This window comes from Bufo gargarizans, chromosome 6, assembly GCF_014858855.1.
Source record: "Bufo gargarizans isolate SCDJY-AF-19 chromosome 6, ASM1485885v1, whole genome shotgun sequence".
Classification (NCBI taxonomy): Eukaryota; Metazoa; Chordata; class Amphibia; order Anura; family Bufonidae; genus Bufo; species Bufo gargarizans.
The window spans coordinates 66543466-66563693 of NC_058085.1; the positions used below are offsets into that span (position 1 = coordinate 66543466).

General features: G+C 45.6%; 1 protein-coding gene across 1 annotated transcript; it reads left to right on the forward strand.

Moving 5' to 3' along the window:
* Positions 1-1297: 1297 nt before the first annotated feature.
* Positions 1298-19388, forward strand: LOC122940903 (trichohyalin-like). Its single transcript, XM_044297803.1, has 4 exons — positions 1298-1371; positions 1453-1726; positions 8959-9140; positions 18606-19388. The coding sequence occupies exons 1-4, from the start codon at positions 1338-1340 to the stop codon at positions 18908-18910; spliced, it is 795 nt and encodes a 264-aa protein (XP_044153738.1). The 5' UTR covers positions 1298-1337; the 3' UTR covers positions 18911-19388.
* The last annotated feature ends 840 nt before the right edge of the window (positions 19389-20228 follow it).

Sequence of the window (20228 nt, forward strand, 5' to 3'; positions counted from 1 at the left end):
TGGACAGGTCATCAGTATCTGATGGGTGGGGGGCCGACACCTTGGACGGCTGCTGAACAGGTGTTTGAAAAAAGGTGAGCACCGCAGCCTCCTCACACCTTACCAAACAAAGCGCCATCCTTTGGATAGTGGCCGTGCTTGGTATTGCAGCTAAGCCCTATTCACTGGAATTGTATTATTATTATTATTTATTATTAAAGCGACATTCCTTCCATAGCGCTGTACATATGATAGGGGTGCACATACATAATACAGACAATTGCACTAATCATAAACAAGATGAGTTACAAACTGGTACAGAAGGAGAGAGGGCCCTGCCCGTGAGGGCTTACAATCTACATGATGGGACTGAACTGCGTCTAGGCCACGTGACCAATAAACGTAACATCAGTGAACTAGGAAAAAGGCGCAGCATTGTGGCCCCTTCAAACAGCTGATCAGTTGGGGTCCCAGGTGTTGGACCCCCACCTGTCAGATATGGATGACATAGCCTGAGGATAGCTGATCACAGGGAAAACTCTTTTAAAAAGAAAAACAAAAAAGAAAGAAGATGGAATAAAAAATGAATAAAACAGGCAGGTGGCTCAGTGGTTAGCACTGGTGCCTTGCAGCGCTGGTCCAGGGTTCGAATCCGACCAAGGACAACATCTGCATGGAGTTTGTATGTTCTCCCCATGTTTGCGTGGGTTTCCTCCCACCCTCCAAAGACATACTGATGGGGACCTTAGATTGTGAGTCCCACTGGGAACCACCTGATGCTATAGTCTGTAAAGCGCTGCGGAATATGTCAGCAGCGCTATATAAGTGCATTAAAGGGGGAAAAAAGTGTATACTCTCAAATGGTACCAACAAAAACTAAGGTATGTGCAATGAAAACAAGCTCCATCGACTGAAAAATAAAAATGTTACGGCTTTCCAAATATGGCGACACCAAGCAAATTTCAAAAATTTGCAAAATAGAACAGAAACGATATAAATGAGGTATCGCCGTAATCGTAGTGACCCGCAGAATAAAGTTACTGTGTCACCGTGAGCACTGTAAAATCAAAGCTCAATAAAACAGTGGCGGTGTATGGCATTTCAAATGTCACAAATTGACTACAGCAGGAAGGGGTTAATAGTATAAAATAATATACAGGGTGGAGTTATGCTTCAGATAAGCAGCAGCAGGGTCACAAACACCATGGGGCCCCTGAGCTCTCCAAGGCATGGGGGCCGCAGGACTTCGGGCTTTCCTGCGTCTGCTCTCCAGCGCCCCCAGAGGCCGCCGCGGACGTTACACCGTAGAGGCGGATTCGCTTCCTGTGCAGCCATAGAGGGGAGCGGAGGTCAGACGGATGGAGCCTCAGGGACCGGTGCAGAGCAGCGCAGGTGAGAGGGCGTAGAGAAGCGGGTGACATCCCGGCTCACGGGCACTGATGTAACGCGTCTCTGCCGTTCTCTCCCCTGCAGTTCGGGCGGATTTCGGGGCGTACTCTCCGCCCGGCTCCACTCGGAAGCGGCACATCCGTTTCGCGGCGCACCATGACATCCTCCTGCTGCGGGAGGTCATCCACCACAACCCGTTCTGGGTGCGGGAGTTCGGCCAGGTGTGGGCGGCGGTGGCCGAGAGGATGACCAGCGCCCTGCAGAGCGAGGGCTTCGAGGTGGACGGCAGGAGGTGCCGGGAGAGGACGGCGCTGCTGCTGGACTACTACAAGCGGCAGAACTACGCCATGCTGCGCAGGTATCGCTGCTACTACTGCTCCCATCATTGCCTGTACTGACATCGCTGCTACTACTACTACTCCCATCACTGCCTGTACTCGCCTCACCGCTGCTACTACTACTCCCATCACTGCCTGTACTGACATCGCTGCTGCTGCTACTACTACTCCCATCACTGCCTGTACTCGCCTCACCACTGCTACTACTACTCCCATCACTTTCTGTACTGACATCGCTGCTACTACTCCCATCACTACCTGTACTGACATTGCTGCTACTACTACTCCCATCACTGTCTGTACTGACATTGCTGCTGCTACTACTACTCCCATCACTGTCTGTACTGACATTGCTACTACTACTCCCATCACTGTCTGTACTGACATTGCTGCTGCTACTACTACTCCCATCACTGTCTGTACTGACATTGCTGCTGCTGCTGCTGCTACTCATATCACTGTCTGTACTGACATCGCTGTTGCTGCTACTACTACTCCCATCACTGTCTGTACTGACATTGCCACTGCTGCTACTACTACTCCCATCACTGTCTGTATAAAATGACATTGAAGGGGGAAGTTATCATTATGGGAGACTTCAATCTTCCAGATATAAACTGGAAAACCAAAAAAAATAGTTCTGCCAGGAGTACAGATATTCTAAATTCCCTACTGGGGTTATCTCTACAGCAAGTAGTTGAGGAGCCATTTTAGATTTAGTATTCACAAATGGGAATTTGGTATCTGATATTACTGTGGGGGAAAGCTTGGGATATAGTGATCACCAGTCAGTGTGGTTTACTATAAGTACAGTGACTGAGTCACACCACACAAAAACAAAAGTTTTAGATTTTAGAAAAACTGACTAAAATATGATTAGTGGTATACGAGTCCCTATCAGACTGGAACAGTTTCAATGGAGTCCAGGAGAAATGGGACTACTTAAAGTGTCCCTATGGAAGGCAACAGATAATTGCATTAGGCTAGTCAGTAAGAGCAAAAAAAGGAAGAGACCACTGTGGTACTCAGCAGAAGTGGCCAAAATCATTAAAAACACAAAGATAGCATTTAGTAATTTAAAAAAATAAAAACACGAGAATGACAGACACATTTATAAGATTAGGCAGAGAGAGGCCAAGCAAGTTATAAGAGCTTCTAAAGCACAGGCAGAAGAGACATTAGCTCAGTCAGGGAAAAAAGGCGATAAGGCATTCGTCAGATACATAAATGAAAAAAGGAAACTAAAACAAGGAATTACCAAATTAAAAACAAAAGAAGGAAAGTATATGGAAGAAGATAAAGAACTAGCTGACTGCCTCAATGAATACCTCTGTTCCTTTTTACAAAGGAAAGTAAATGGAAAAGGACCTCAGTTAGGAAAGAAGACTAATGAATCTTTTGATGCATGTGTCTTTACAGAGGAAGAGGTTCTAAGTCAGCTGTCTAAAATTAATACAAATCAGTCACAGGGGCCTGATGGGATACACCCAAAGCTATTAAAAGAGCTCAGCGGTGAACTAGCAAAACCATTAACAGATTTATTTAACCAATCACTGGCAGCAGGAGTCGTCCCAGAAGATTGGAAATTGGAAATGTTGTGCCCATTCACAAGAAAGGTAGTAGGGAGGAATCGGGCAACTATAGGCCAGTAAGCCTGACATCAATAGTGGGGAAATTAATGGATACCATACTTAAGGAGAGGATTGTGAAACATCTAAAATCCCATGGATTGAAAGATGAAAAACAGCATGGGTTTACTTCAGGGAGATCATGTCAAACAAATCTTATAGATTTTTTTTGATTGGGTGACTAAAATAATAGATGGCGGAGGTGCAGTAGACATCACTTATCTAGACTTTAGTAAGGCTTTGATACTGTCCCACATAGAAGGCTTATAAATAAAGTGCAGTCTTTGGGCTTGGACTCCCATATTGTGGAATGGATTAGGCAGTGGCTGAGGGACAGACAACAGAGGGTTGTAGTCCATGGAGTATATTCAGACCAAGGTCTTATTTATTTATTTATTTTTTTAAATCTCTTTGGCCTCTTTCACACGGGCGTGAGTTTTTTTGCCCGGATAAGAGCTGGGTGCGTTGCGGGAAAATGCGCGATTTTTTTCTGCGCAAGTGCAAAACATTGTCATGCGTTGCACTCGCGTGAGAAAAATCGCGCATGTTTGGTACCCAAACCCGAACTTCTTCATAGAAGTTCGGGCTTGGGATTGATGTTCTGAAGATTGTATTATTTTCCCTTATAACATGGTTATAAGGGAAAATAATAGCATTCTGAATACAGAATGCATAGTAAACCAGCGCTAGAGGGGTTAAAAAAATAAATACAATTTTTTAACTCACCTTAGTCCACTTGATCGCGAAGCCCGGCATCTCCTTGTGTCTCCGCTGCTGATGAACAGGACCTGGGGTGAGCTGCTCCATTAAATACAGGTTAAGGACCTTCGATGACGTCACTCCGGTCATCACATGGTACGTCACATGATCTTTTACCATGGTGATTCACCATGGTAAAAGACCATGTGATGACCGGAGTGACGTCATCGAAGGTCCTTAAGCTCTATTTAATGGAGTAGCTCACCCCAGGTCCTGTTCATCAGCAGCGGAGACACAAGGAGATGCCAGCTTCGCGAGCAAGTGGACTAAGGTGAGTTAAATTTTTTTTTTTTTTTAACCCCTCTAGCGCTGGTTTACTATGCATTCTGTATTCAGAATGCTATTATTTTCCCTTATAACCATGTTATAAGGGAAAATAATAATGACCGGGTCTCCATCCCGATGGTCTCCTAGCAACCATGCGTGCAAATCGCACGGCATCCGTACTTGCTTGCGGATGCCATCCGATTTTCACACACCCCATTCACTTCTATGGGGCCTGCGTCACGTCAAAATCGGAAAATATAGAGCATGCTGCGATTTCAACTGAACGCACAAGTGATGCGTTAAAAACATCGCTCATGTGCACAGCCCCATAGAAATGAATGGGTCAGGATTTAGTGCGGGTGCCATACGTTCGCCGCACGGATCGCACCCGCACGGAAAACTCGCCCGTGTGAAAGGGGCCTTTATTGGATTGAGAAATCAGTTGTACAGCATTGGGTATCAAAACAATACAATACATGAAAATTTGCATCAAAGCATATTTGTGCAGGCAGTTTTGAGAATAAGATTTCTCAATACCCAGACCAAGGTCTTGTTACCAGTGGGGTACCTCAGGGATCTGTTCTGGGACCCATATTGCTTAATATCTTTATCAGCGAAATTGCAGAAGGCCTCAATGGTAAGGTGTGTCCTTTTGCTGATGACACAAAGATTTGTAACAGGGTTGATGTTCCTGGAGGGATACACCAAATAGAAAAGGATTTAGGAAAACTAGAGGAATGGTCAAAAATCTGGCAACTAAAATGTAATGTTGATAAGTGCAAGATAATGCGCCTGGGGCGTAAAAACCCAAGAGCAGAATATAAAATCAGTGATACAGTCCTGACCTCAGTATCTGAGGAAAGGGATTTAGGGGTCATTATTTCAGAAGACTTAAAGGTAGGAAGACAATGTAATAGAGCAGCAGGAGATGCTAGCAGAATGCTTGGGTGTATAGGGAGAGGCATTACCAGTAGAAAGAGGCAGGTGCTCATGCCGCTCTACAGAGCACTAGTGAGACCTCATTTGGAGTATTGTGCTCAGTACTGGAGGCCATATCTCCAGAAGGATATTGATACTTTGGAGAGAGTTCAGAGAAGAGCTACTAAACTGGTCCATGGATTGCAGGATAAAACTTACCAGGAAAGAATAAAGGACCTTAACATGTATAGCTTGGAAGAAAGACGAGACAGAGGGGATATGATAGAAACTGCTAAATACATAAAGGGAATCAACAAGGTAAAAGAGGAGAGAATATTTAAAAGAAGAAAAACTGCTACAAGAGGACATAGTTTTAAATTAGAGGGGCAAAGGTTTAAAAGTAATATCAGGAAGTATTACTTTACTGAGAGAGTAGTGGATGCATGGAATAGCCTTCCTGCAGAAGTGGTAGCTGCAAATACAGTGGAGGAGTTTAAGCATGCATGGGATAGCATAAGGCCATCCTTCATATAGATAGGGCCAGGGGCTATCCATAGTATTCAGTATATTGGGCAGACCTAGATGGGCCAAATGGTTCTTATCTGCCGACACATTCTATGTTTCTATGTACTGACATCACTGCTACTACTACTCCCATCACTGTCTGTACGACATCGCTGCTACTACTATCCCACACTGCTGTACTGACATCGCTGCATACTACTACATCCCATACACTGGTACTGTACTGACGTCGCTGACTAGACTTAACCCATCAACTGTGTCTCACTGTGACATCGCTCTACTACTACTCCCATCACTGTCTGTACTGACATGCGCTGCTGCTTACTACTACTACCATCACGGTCTGTACTGACATCGCTGCTACTACTACTCCCATCACTGTCTGTACTGACATCGCTGCTACTACTACTCCCATCACTGTCTGTACTGACATCGCTGCTACTACTACTCCCATCACTGTCTGTACTGACATCACTGCTGCTGCTGCTGCTACTACTACTCCCATCACTGTCTGTACTGACATCACTGCTGCTGCTGCTACTACTCCCATCACTACTGGGACTACCACTGCCTATACTGACATCGCTGCTGCTGCTACTGCCATCCCTACCTGTACTGACATTGCTGCTGCTACTACTACTCCCATCACTACCTGTACTGACATCACTGCTGCTGCTACTACTACTCCCATCACTACCTGTACTGACATCACTGCTGCTGCTACTACTACTCCCATCACTACCTGTACTGACATCGCTGCTGCTGCTACTACTACTCCCATCACTACCTGTACTGACATTGCTGCTACTACTACTCCCATCACTACCTGTACTGACATCACTGCTGCTGCTGCTGCTACTACTCCCATCACTACCTGTACTGACATTGCTGCTACTACTACTCCCATCACTACCTGTACTGACATCACTGCTCCTGCTGCTACTACTCCCATCACTACCTGTACGATCATCACTGCTGCTACTATTCCCATCACTGCATTTAACATCATCACTAGTTGTACTCCCATCGTTACTGCTACTACTCCCATCAGTGCATGTACTTAGTACTGGTGTTCCCATCAACGCCACTGCTCCCATCTGTGCAAATTCTCCCTTTAATGATCTTTCTCCCATCACTACCGGTTCACTTTCCACTGGTTCTCCCATCAGGGCCTGCAGATACTCACTCCCTCCACCGCTGTTACCCCCACTACTGCTGGTTCCTCTCCATACTGTCATGACTCCCAGTGCTCCCATCACTACTGGTGCTCCTTCTCTTAGTACTTTCCTCACTGCTGTCACTCCCAGTACTCCCATCACTACTGGTGCTCCTTCTCTTAGTACTTTTCCTCCAGGGTAGATATGATTTAAATCATAGTTTTCTACATAAAGACTAATTCTTGCTGGTATAACTTATAATATGCAAGAAGATGAAGATTTTTAGAATAACCACTTTTCATATTAGTTTGATTAGATTGATTCTGCATTCATAGGTTTGTAGGATTAAGGTCTTTTTCTCAACTCTGTTCACGTTATAACATTTTTGCTGTGAAGACGAGGCATGTGATCTCTGCTGAGTCTAATTCAGTTTTGAGAACTGCAAAAGTAAACCAAGCATCTGTGATAATATCTTGTAGGCAGAGAAACTGCCCAATAATCTTACAAAAACCTCTGGAAGAGCATGACATTGTGAATGGATTAATGGAATGGAAATTATATATATATATATTTTTTTTTTTAAATCATTGATTTTTATCCACCCTGCTTTCCTCACTACGGTAACTCCCAGTGCTCCCATCACTGCTGGTGCTTTTCCTCTGGTACTCGCATCACTGCTGTTACTCCCAACATCCTCTCATGCCTGCTTTCTCTTCACTCCTGCTGCTGGTACTACAGCTGGCTCCTGCAGACTCCTGCTCTCCTCCTTTCTGCGCCCTGTGTCCTTCCTGCACTTCTCGTCCTCCCGTCTCCTCCTTGTTACTGTTCACATTTATTCATTAACAGCCGCCATACCAGATGACTAGAGTCAGAGAGGATGTAGTGACAGGTCCCATCTCTCCAGGTTGTTGGGGGTCCTGCAGCTGCACTGCCGCTTCTGCTCCACATAAAATTCTGTACATGGAGGAGGGAGGGGGAGAAGCGGTGCTGGAACAGAATTCTGTCAATATTTTTTTTGGCTTTAGTTTTAACTGCCTTCATGGTGCGCGGAATTATTAGCTTATTCTGCAGGTCCATACAGTTATATAGATGCCAAATTTTTATATATATATAATGAAAAAAACTTTTTTTTAAATATGCTGCTATATTCTGATTTCCATTATTTCATCATTTATTTTATTTTTCTATTATTTTTAAGGAGGCAGGGTGACAAAAAAACAGCAATGCCATTCACCTTGCGGGATGAATTACTCAAAGCTTTTTGTAATCTCCCTAGGTAGAGGCATACACAGATCTCCCAGGGCAGTGATGGCTAACCTCCGGCACTCCAGTTGTGGTGAAACTAGCCCTCCCAGCATGCTCCATTCATTTCTATGGAGTTTTCAGAACAGCCAAACAAGTGTACATCTTGGGAGTTGTAGTTTTACCACAGCTGGAATGCCGAAGGTTAGCCATCACATTCCTAGGACCTCACTCAGTTTCCCAGTACACGCACGACAGGTACTCCCACACGACACAAAGTGGAATAGGCGCTTCATTAATATAGCGCTCATTCCGGAAACCATATTCCTCAATGTAATCACACCAGACATTCATAAATCTGCCGCTTCCCACTAGCCACCACTAGGGGGAGCTCAGTGCATAGGAGTTTATACAATTACCATTTATTGTAATGGAAGATGAAATAATCTCTTTGCAATGAGCTCCCCCTAGTGGCAGCTGCTTGAAAGTGGACTGTTTTATCATGGGGGGAAAAGGAGTTCAGTGTCAGACACAGCCCAGGTGGTCTTCCTCCATTGGAGGTACACAACTGGCCCTATGGGACCTGATTATGTGATTGCTCTGTATCGCAGTGTATTGTTCTCTCTGTTGGAGTTCCTCTTTATGCATCTGTATCTGTACCCATCCTGTCTGCATCCCGCTACATGCCCTGCGTACCTATTGCATTGTATAGGACGGCCATGAACTGCTTTGCCTGACATGGAAACCTCTACGCAGGGGTGGCACAGAGGCCATGTACATGGAGAAGGAGGATTTGCTGCAGAAAATTCTGGAGCTGGAGTCTGAGAAACGGGAAGTCGGCTCTGATCCACGGCATAGGGACCCCAGGGATACCATGTCCATCACCGTCACCGAGGAGACCCTGCGCAGAGCACAGGAGGAGGCTTCTGTCCCACTTGGTCTGTACACTGTAACGTAAAACTGATTTAAAGGGGGAGTACAGGTCTACAAAAACATGGCTGCTCCTATCTGAGACAGCGCTGCACTGGCCACAGGTTGTGTATTACAGCTCAGCCACGTTCACTTTAATGGACTACCAAAGACAACCTGTGGGAAGGTGTGGCACTGTTTGTGGAAGCCTGCTTGCCATATTTTTCTAAACCTGTACTAGCCCTTTAAATATTGTGTTAATATATAAGTGTAACCTTCAAATCAAGAGAAGAAAACCTTTTAAAGGGGTATTCTCATCTCGGACAATGAGGGCGTATCGCTAGGATATGCCCCCATTGTCTGATAGGTGGGATCCGCACCTATATCGCGAACAGCGCCTCGCAAGAGGGTGGCTGGAGGACTCCGGTCCGGCGCTTTCCCCATAGAAGTGAATGGGAGCAAGAACGGAGCCCCGAAAGTGGTGGAGGGTGCACTGTGCATGCATAGCCGCCCTCCATTTATTTTCTATGGGGCGTCCGAACATAGCCGAGTGCTGGCTCAGCTATTTCCATCGAGCCCATAGAAGTGAATAGGAGCAATGGCCGGGCATGCGCTGTGCGCTCCCATTCACGTCTATGGGGAGAGGGTTTGGTGGTGGCCGGACCGGAGTCCTCCATCCACCACTTTGCTGGACTCCGTTCCAAATATAGGTGCAGGTCCCACCGCTGGGACAAACACCTATCAGACAATGGGGGGCATGTCCTAGCGATATGCCCTCATTGTCTGAGAGGTGAATACCACTTTAATGTCCAGAATCCTATAATTCAGCGCTGCAGGATCTGTAGAAGTAGGCCACCTTCACGAGAAACAAGTTAAAATTTTCAGATCCGCACTGCCGATATCGGGAACATAAAAATCCAAAAAAAGCAAGTTTCTGCTCCACACCATCACACAAAAGATGCATAAAAGCCAGATGTCCCGCAAGCCCGACCCAGGTTTCGCCTCTGTTTTTCAAGGGCATCTTTGAAAAGGAGAAGTGAAACCTGGGTCGGGCTTGCCGGGACATCTGGCGTTTATGATATGCGTGATTTCATACATCTTTTGTGTGGAGCAGAAACTTGCTTTTTTGGATTAGGATGTTCCTGATATCGGCAGCGCGGATCTGAAAATTAGAACATATAAAAACTTGTGACCACACTTGTGAAACAGGAGTGCATACTACATTGGACGTCTTCAGAGAACACTTGCTTTGTTTATACTACTTCATATAGTTTTCAGTATTTTTTTTTTTTGGGGTAGTACAAGACTACAAGAACAGCGCCACCCCTGTCTATGGGTCATGTCCGGTATTGCAGTTCATCAGCATTGATGTGTATGTTCTAGAGCAGTGTTTCCCAACCAGCGTGCCTCCAGGTGTTGCAAAACTCCAACTCCCAGCATGCCTGCACAGCCAAAGGCTGTCCGGGCATGTTGGGAGTTGTAGTTTTGCAACAGCTGGAGGCATGCTGGTTGGGAAACACTGTTCTAGAGTACCACGCGCATCCTGTGGACAGATTTGGTGCTGTTTTTGGAAGAAGCCATGTTAAAGGGTTTGTCCCATTTGGACATTTATTGCATATGCTGTGAATGGAGAGCGCGTCGCTCGTGTGCGGTTTTCTCCATTCACTCATATGGGAGCTTCGAAATTAACCAAACTTTGGCTCGCCAGGGCTCCTTTCTTAAGATGGGATCCACCTCTGGGACACGCTCCTGTCAGACATTTATGGCATATGGGAGTACCTCTTTATGTTTAAGACTTGGCAATGCACAGATCCTCATGGGAGGACCTTCCTTCCTCCTCCCCATATCTCCAGCGTGACCATGGACGCAGTCTGTGAGAAACTTAGCAGGTACCCTCATCAAACCCAGCACCTAAAGGACAGTTAGAACCATCCTAGAGCTGTGGCCTTAAAGGGGTTAAGCCAAACAAAGCTAGAACCAGCCCTGTACCTCACATGGATGCAGAGACCCCTGCCCCACCCCATGCACTGCTGCATGCTGCAGTTGCTCTGCTAGATTTATTTCAAGCTGGCAGTTCAGGGGGTGTGTCCTTTCTCAGGTTGGTGTGTCCTCTGCTGTAGCTCTCTCCCTCTCACAGCTCAGGGGTGTGTCCTTTCTACTGCAGCTATCTCCCTGTCACACCAGGGGGCATGTCTTCTCCACTGCAGCTCTCTTAGCACAGCTCAGGAGGCATGCTGTTTTGGTTGCATCTCTCTTCTTATCACAGCTCAGGGGGCGTGTTCTTTCTGCTGCAGCTCTCTATCACAGCTCAGATATGTGTTCTTCCTGCAGCGGCTCTCTCCCAGTAACTGTCACAGCTTCTAACAGTAGATAGGGCTGGTGGCAGTTGAAGGTTGGACCACAAGTAGCCGGACGTGCACATTACTGAACAGTTTAAACACCAGGGGGCGCCATTATAATGAAATAAAGTGAATATCTCCCAACTGGAGAATTTTTGTAATAGAAAGTAAATGACAACAGTAACTCACATTTTAGATTTAATGGTGGCACAACCCCTTTAACCGTACCTCTGTCCCAGAATCTTAGCAGCTGATGGGAGTCGGAGTAAGCTCTCCAGGCTGTGGTTCCTAACGAGCCATAAGGCGATCTGGGGTTCGCCAACTATTATACGGAGAACACAAACGATGCACTCACATAGAAGTCAGTAGTGCATGCTGGGAGTTGTAGTTTCACAGCAGCTGGGGTGGTGGAGGTGGACACCCACTCATCTGCGAGGAAAAAAAGAGGGAGCTACATAGGAAGGAAAGGTGTGGAGGAGACATAACACTCACGTCTGGGTATGTTTGTAAAAAAAAAAAAATTCTTGTATGTAATCTGCCTGATATTCAGTTGTTGAAGCTCAAAGTCCAGTTGGCAATCGATTTGTAGGCTTTTCCAGCGCAGTGCTCTCCCTTTTATTGGCTTATACAGTTGGGATCAAAATAATAGCAGTGTGTTTAAAAAAAAGTGAATAAAGCTCAAAATCCATCTAATAGCTTTTATTTCCATACACACAAATGCATTGGGAACACTACACATTCTATTCCAAATCAAAACATGAAGAACAATATATCAAATTTGTGTTGTTCCTCTAAAAATTTTTAAGAAAAGTGAATATTAGACTGTTCAAAACAAAAGCAGTGTTTGTATTTTTCTTTACAAACTCAAACATTCACTATATAAACTGAAAAAGGTTTGAAGATTTTGCTTTCCTTTGAATCACTTTAACTCAGGCATGTCCAAACTGCGGCCCTCCAGCTGTTGCAAAACTACAACTCCCAGCATGCCCTAATAGCTGTAAGCTATCCAGGCATGCTGGGAGTTGTAGTTTTGCAACAGCTGGAGGGCCACAGTTCGGACATGCCTGACTTAACTAATATTTAGTTGTATAACCGCTGTTTCTGAGAACTGCTGGACATCTGTGTTGCACGGAGTCAACCAACTTCTGGCCCCTGCGAACAGGTATTCCAGCCCAGGATGATTGGACTACAGTCCACAGTTCTTCTCTGAGGTTTTGCCTCAGAAACTGTATTTTTTCTGTCACCCCACAAGTTTTCTATTGGATTAAGATTCGGGGATTGGGCTGACCACTCCATAACGTCAATCTTGTTGGTCTGGAACCAAGATGTTACACGTTTACTGGTGTGTTTGGGGTCGTTGTCTTGTTGGAACATGCATTTCCTCTTCAGCATAAGGCAGCATGACCTCTTCAAGTATCCTGATGTATTCAAACTGATCCATGATCCCTGGTATGCGATAAATAGGCCCAACTCCTTAGTATGAGACACATCCCCATATCATGATGCTTGCGCCACCATGCTTCACTGTCTTCACAGGGTACTGTGGCTTGAATTCAGTGTTTGGGGGTCATCTGACAAACTGTCTCCGGCCACTAGACCCAAAAAGGACAATCTTACTTTCATCAGTCCACAAAATGTCTCTTTAGGCCAGTCAATGTGCTCTATGGCAAATTGTAACCTCTTCAGCACATGTCTACTTTTCAACAGTGGCACTTTGCGGGGGCTTCTTGCAGATATCTTGGCTTCACATAGGCGTCTTCTAATTGTAACAGTACTCACAGGAAACTTCAGACCTTCTTTGATCTTCCTGGAGCTGATTGTTGGCTGAGTCCTTGCCATTTTGGCTATTCTTCTATGCATTCGAATCGTAGTTTTTCCTTCTTCCACGTCTTTCAGGTTTTGGTTGCCATTTAAAAGCATTTGTGATCATTTTAGCTGAGCAGCCTATCATTTTCTGCACTTCTTTATATGTTTTCCCCTCTCCAATCAACTTTTTAATCAAGGTAGCTGTTCTTCTGAACAATGTCTCGAACGACCCATTTTCCTCAGAATTTCAGAGAAATGCACTGTAACCAGCATGTACAACATTTGCTGCCTTCCTTCCTTAAATGAGGAATAATTGCCACCTGTTTTTCAAAGAATGAATGACCTCACTCATTGAACTCCATACTGCTATTATTCTGAACATGCCCCTTTCAATTAGTGATGCAGTTACACAGAATCAGCAGCATGCATGTCATGACTGTTGGGTCTGTTGGATTTCTATTACTCTACTACACCTGCTAGTAAATTATTTGCCATGTAGAAATATAATTTCTACCAAAAACAGTGATTGATCAGGTTAGTGATGTCTGACTGCTATTATTTTGAACACAACTGTATATTCACGGACTCTAAAGTTCACATCCAGGGACGGATTGGCCATAGACCTTACAGGGAAATTTCCCGGTGGGCCGATGCCCAGGGGACCGGCCAGTGAAAGTTTTTGGGGATATATTTTGTGCTGCTGGCAGTATTTTGTGATAGACTGTGGTATTTGGCTCTGTTTGGGCAGTATAATGTGCCACAATACAGTATTGCTGGCTCTGCCTTCCATCAATTTGGACCCAAGTACGAAATGGGGCCACTTTAAGTTCCTAGTCCGCCCCTGTTCATGTCTGTGGAGGGGACGTGTGCAGATAAGTACTGCCCTAACTTGTATGTATAATATTCACAAATAAATGGCCAGCTACTTAAACAAAACTACCTTCAATAAAAGATATAATGCTTTAATATAAACACATCCTATAAAATACATGACACCATTTTAAAACACCCTGACCTTATATGGCCAGTTTAAAAATCCTCTACAATAGTGCCGAGCTCGAGCACCATTACAGCAAAGTAAAATATACCAGTGTTCCTTATTTGTCTGGTGTTTAATGAACAGACATATATTGAATTGTATTTATATGGCGTCCTCGTCTCGTATTAGCGCAGTTGTTGTCCTGCGTTTTTCCAGTTTATGCAGTGTGAACACGCAACAAGTCAAATAGTACGTGGTAAATCTGTTGGTCCACGATGCAATGTATTTGCACGGTCTATTATATAAAACTTCCCGATATCTGGCAGCAAGTTATTTGACGTATAATAAATCTGCATACCCCAGTCTTTATTTGAGCCGTAGGTGTGAGAATTTTCCTTCAGCGACTAATACATACTTGTAGCTGTTCGCTGGCCCTTATCTCCACCTGTTTGGCTTCAATTCCCTGTGTCTGTGCCGGCACCTGAATATGGGATGCGTGGGCTTGGAATCCGCGAAGGTGAATAAGAACCGTGGCTTGTGATTGATTCATTCCGGTATAAAAATTCTATGCTCGAGATATTCTTTAGTTAGTCCGCAATGGCGCTTTTTGGGAAACCCTGGTTAAATATCCGCCAGGTGTGTTTCGAAACCCAAAAATGGTTTCTTCCTCATCCTGTTGTTCGCACAGCCCGCATCATCGTCTTCTTTCAGGACCTGCAAAAGGACCTTTGAGCTCGGTGACGTCAGCGCAGGTCCTGCTGAATGAAGATAGAAGACTTCTATCTTCATTCAGCAGGACCTGTGCTGACGTCGCCACACTCACCACGTGGTGAGCGTGATTACATCATCAAAGGTCCTGAAAGACGACAATGCCGGCTGCGCAAACAGGATAAGGTGAGTTAATATATATATATATTTTAACCCCTTAAGCCACATTTTAGTAAGCATTCTGTATTAAGAATGCTATTATTTTCCCTTAGCTTATAAGGGAAAATAATAAGATCTACAGAGCACCTAACCCAAACCCTCCGCCGCTGTTTCTCGCCGTTGGCCGGCGCATGCGTAGTAGCTACTGCCCCATTGTGGGCAAGGCATCGCAGTAGCTACTACGCATGCGCCAGCCAACGGCGAGAAACAGCGGCGAGGAGGCGGACCAGAGACACCCACAATGGGCATCGCAGTGCGCATGCCCCGGCCAAGCAATGGATAGCGCAGGCGCGGGATCCGGCTGCAGAGAAGGACGACGCAAAGGAAGAGCGGGGCGGGCAGAGGAAGAGGCTGGGGCGGGGATATGACGAAAAGAGGCAGAACAGCCTGGGCTCCAACGAGGTGAACCCCTCCCTGGGCACTTGCGAGCCCTATTTTACATATGAATAAAAGTCAGTTTTTGCCTTGGGGAACTTCAGAAGCAAACATCAAAGGTACCATTAGAATCATAGACTGCTATGCTAGAGCGCTATGTAAGCGGTCTATTAGGTCACAATCTGGTGACAGACTCCCTTTAAGTCATTATCGCCCGGTGGCTCTCACTTGTTTTGAACAACTTGTCCTCAGGCACAAGATCTGCACCTCCAGGACCGATACCAGTTTGCTTACAGAGCACATAGGTCGGCGGAGGATGCTGCTTCACTTGCCCGTCACACCTGGAGCACAGAGACCGCTATGTGCGGATGCTGCTCATTGATTACAGCTTTAACACTATCCCTCCCAACAAGTTGACAACCAAACTGAACAACTTGGGTCTCAGCTCAGACCTGTGCAACTGGATACTGGATTGTCTTACAAGAAGACCACAAATCGTATGCATGGGCGAGCACTCCTCTTCATCCTTAGCACTAAACACTGGGGTACCGCAAGGTTGTGTTGAGCCCTCTCCTTTACTCCCTCTTCACAAATGGCTGCAAACCTATTCACCATACCAATCTTACGACCGTGATAGGCCTAATCTCCAACAATGATGAAAGAGGTTGAGAACCTAGAGAGATGGAGGAAGAACAACAACCTCATACTCGATACCAAGAAAACGAAGGAGCTGATTCTGGATTTTAGGAAGAAGAAACGAAAGGGACACCATCCCATTAGCATTAATGGTGGAAACATGGAGATAGTTCAAAGTTTCAGATTCTTGAGAGTTCATATTAGTCAGGACCTGTCATGGGTAAAAAACACAACAGAAATTACCAACAAAGGTCTTCAGAGGCTTTATTTTCTGAGGAGTCTGAAGAAAGCACAACTCCCAAAACAGCTGCACCATAGAATCTGTCACATACTGCATTACAGTGTGGTACTCCGGCTGCTCTTCTGAGGACAAGAAGACCCTCAAGCGCATCATCAGAATGGCTGGCAGAATCACTGGATGACATCTTCACTGCTCGCTGCAGCAACAGGGCAAAGATTATCTGCGGGGATCCAACCGGCCACAGCCTTCTCATTCCCCTACCCTCTGGTAGGCGTCTTAGAGCCCAACATGCCCGCACCACTAGGCTGAAGAACAGCTTTTACCCCAAAGCAATCAGTCTCCTAAATGCTCGGAGATGATTGCCCCTTCCTAGGATAGAAACTACCACAGACTGAAAGTGACTGCTGCATTCATGACCCCATGATGATCTCTTGTCTGCAGTGGTGTCTGAATCAGTGTGTGTGTGTGTGTGTGTGTGTGTGTATATATGTATATATATATATATATATATATATATATATATATATATATATATATATATATATATATATATATATATATATTCATAAGCACTTCCTACTTTGCTCTTGCGCTATATATATATATATATATATATATATATATATATATATTATTCCTCAATTTCAATGTCAGTTCTTGTTCCTCTGTCCATGGCATCTAGGATTGCTCCAAAAGACATTTCATTGTATTACATTGTATTGTACAGTGACAATAAAGGCATCTTATGTATTAGTAGCTGAAGGAAAATTCTCACACCTACAGCTCAAATAAAGACTGGGGTAAGCAGATTTATTATTATACGTCAAATAACTTGCTGCCAGATATCAGGAAGTTTTATAAAATAGACCGTGCAAATACATTGCAGCGTGGACCAACAGATTTACCAGGACGCCGTATAAAGGCTGCATACAATTCTAGGTATGTCTGTTCATTAAACACCAGACAAATAAGGAACACTGGTATATTTTACTTTGCTGTAATGGTGCTCGAGTTCGGCACTATTGTAGAGGATTTTCAAACTGGCCATATAAGGTCAGGGTGTTTTAAAATCGTGTCATGTATTTTATAGGATGTGTTTATATTAAAGCATTATATCTTTTATTGAAGGTAGTTTTGTTTGAGTAGTTGGCCATTTATTTATTGTGCATACAATTCAGCTAGGTGGTATAGCGGGCCAAGGTGAGCGCTCTTATCATATGTGTTCTGTATGTATAATATGTCCCACGTGGACGGACTCTGAGGGTCGGATACCACCTGCGGATATTGTGTGTGATGTTCACAGGCGTTATCCGGGCACCCAGCCCATGTTTAATAAGCCTCTCTGGAGTGTACCTTGGGGTGAGATAGGTCATCAATATTTGTTCGGTGGAGGGTCTGACTATTGGCTGCAAGAGCTGTGGCCTCCACCTTGGTTGTGACATCACATCCACCCATCAGTCATGTGGCGTTTCTGTAACTCAATCCTGTTCAAGTGAATGGAACTGAGCTGCAATACCATACAATGGATGCCGCTGTGCTTGGTATGCTATGAAGTACCGCAGCCCCTTCCAGCAGCTGATCAGTGTGGGTGCCGGGAGTTGGACCCCCACCAATCGTATAGTATGATTGACCTATCCTGAGGATTTAAGTCCCAGTGAGCCCCCTTAACAACTTGCAGTTATAATTCATGGCTTGTATTTACATGGATTGAGTCTAGGAGGGAACGCCCTTTTAATGGGGTTGTCCGGGATTTTTATATTGATGGCCCTTCAGTATCTGATCGGTGAGGGCCCAACACCTATCAGCTGAAGAGACCGCGGCACTCACCAAGGCTTTGCAGGCCAGTGACATCACAGTACATAGGCTATGTCACCAATGTATGTGCAGCTCAAGCAAATGGGCCTGAGCCGCAGTACCAAGCACAGCCACTATAGAATGGACGGCGCTGTGCTTGATAAGCTATGAGGAGGCTGTAGCACTCACCGGAGCAATGTGGTCTCTTCAAACAGCTGGTCGTCAGGGGTGTCGGGAGTCAGACCCCCACCGATCAGATATTGATGGCCTATCCTGAGGACACGCCATCAATATAAAATAAAAAATTGAGAACCCCTTTAACATTCTGATTTGTAAGGAATATGCACTGTTAGTTAACGTTACATTTTTATTAACTTGTCGCCTAATTGCCTTCCAGTTGCAGAGTCCAAACAAGAAGATAACATGGGCGAGAGACCGGCCCGGAAGCAGGAATGTGAGGGCTGCTGCAGCGCCTATGCCCGCATCCTGCAGCACCTGGAGAGGAGGGCAGAAGCAGAGCAACGGCTGCGAGAAGAGGAGCTGACACTGCGGCGCGAGGAGCTGCAGCTGCAGAGAGAGCGCGCCGCCCTGGAGAGAGAGCGGCAGGAGGCTGAGCGCAAGGAGAGGGAGCGACGGTTCGAGCTAGAAAGAGAGGAGAGGCAAGTCATACTGGAGATATTGAGAGAGAAGATGATCAAGTGACAGCGGGTGCGGGGCAGTCACACCTAGTACAGAAATACACAAAGAAAGTGAATGGAAGATCCACAGAGACAGACAGGACAGATCTTTGTAAGGTCACACATAGGGAAGGCAAATCACTACTGAAAAGGGAAGACGTGGGAGGGGGGGAGCGGAGGAGGGGACATCCCGAATAGTGACAGGACGGGAGCATCCACACAAGAGGAAAGGAGTGCTGCGAGGTGCAGTCCTGGGGCCCAGAGGTAAGAGAGGCATTGATCGCTATCAGTGGTCGGGCTGGGATATAACTCTTTCACTGCTGCAGCGGTGCACTCATCACAGTCCGCAGCACCCCATTTAGTGATTTGCGTAGGGACATTGTACCCGCCCTGGCACCGGGTTTGAGGCGATTGTTCTGGAATAGTCCAGAAAGTGTAAATAGTGTACATACGGTATAGTATGTGTAGCGCCATTTTAATAAAGCCATGACTTTGATGATTAATCGTCTCCTTCTCAGTTCAGGCACAAAATGGGGGGGTACAGCGGGCTCGCACAGCGCCAATGCCGGAAACTGATCCTGATGAGAGGTACTACGGAAACGTAATATTTCTCCTCTCAAAATGCAGGAACAGAGCTGCACGATGTAAATTTTACGTGTTACGTCCAAACTCATCGACGTAACCACCTGTGATCACGTACGTATATTGAACTAGAGGACCACTGCACTCTTCAGGATCCGGCGATGGGTCAGGGGGTGCATACCTCTGCCACCACCTCCATTGCCCAGGAGGACGTATTGTGTGTCCATAGGATGTTTAGTAACTACAAAAATATTTCTACCTAGCAACCGCAACATACGTGTAATGTTACAGCAGGCGCTAAACGTGGCAGTGTATTAACAGATACACGTAGATATGCTCTGGTCTTACCAGGTAGGAATGTAAAAACCCCATTACTGTAATGATATCATCGGGACATCCAGACCCCAAGATGTTATTGTTGACATGGCAGTGATGACCCCATCTGACACCAGGACTTAAGTTTCAGGAACAGCTGCTGGGTGTCGGTCACCCCAGAGGTGACGCGGAGGTATACAAGCCGGCCTGTGTGCGTGTTGTAAATGAGACGAAAACAAGGAGAGAGGTGGATGTGGCTTAAAGGGGAGCCCCTCGTCAGGTTGGGGCCCCAGTATCTGCCTCCATTTTGTTATATGTGCTGTTAACATGTTTCTAGAGACACCCACGGAAGAACCGTAAAGGCTCATGCACACAACTGTGTGTGTGTGTGTACTAACCTTGTCTGCAATACGGACGCGGAGATCACACGGTGTGCTGTCAGCATC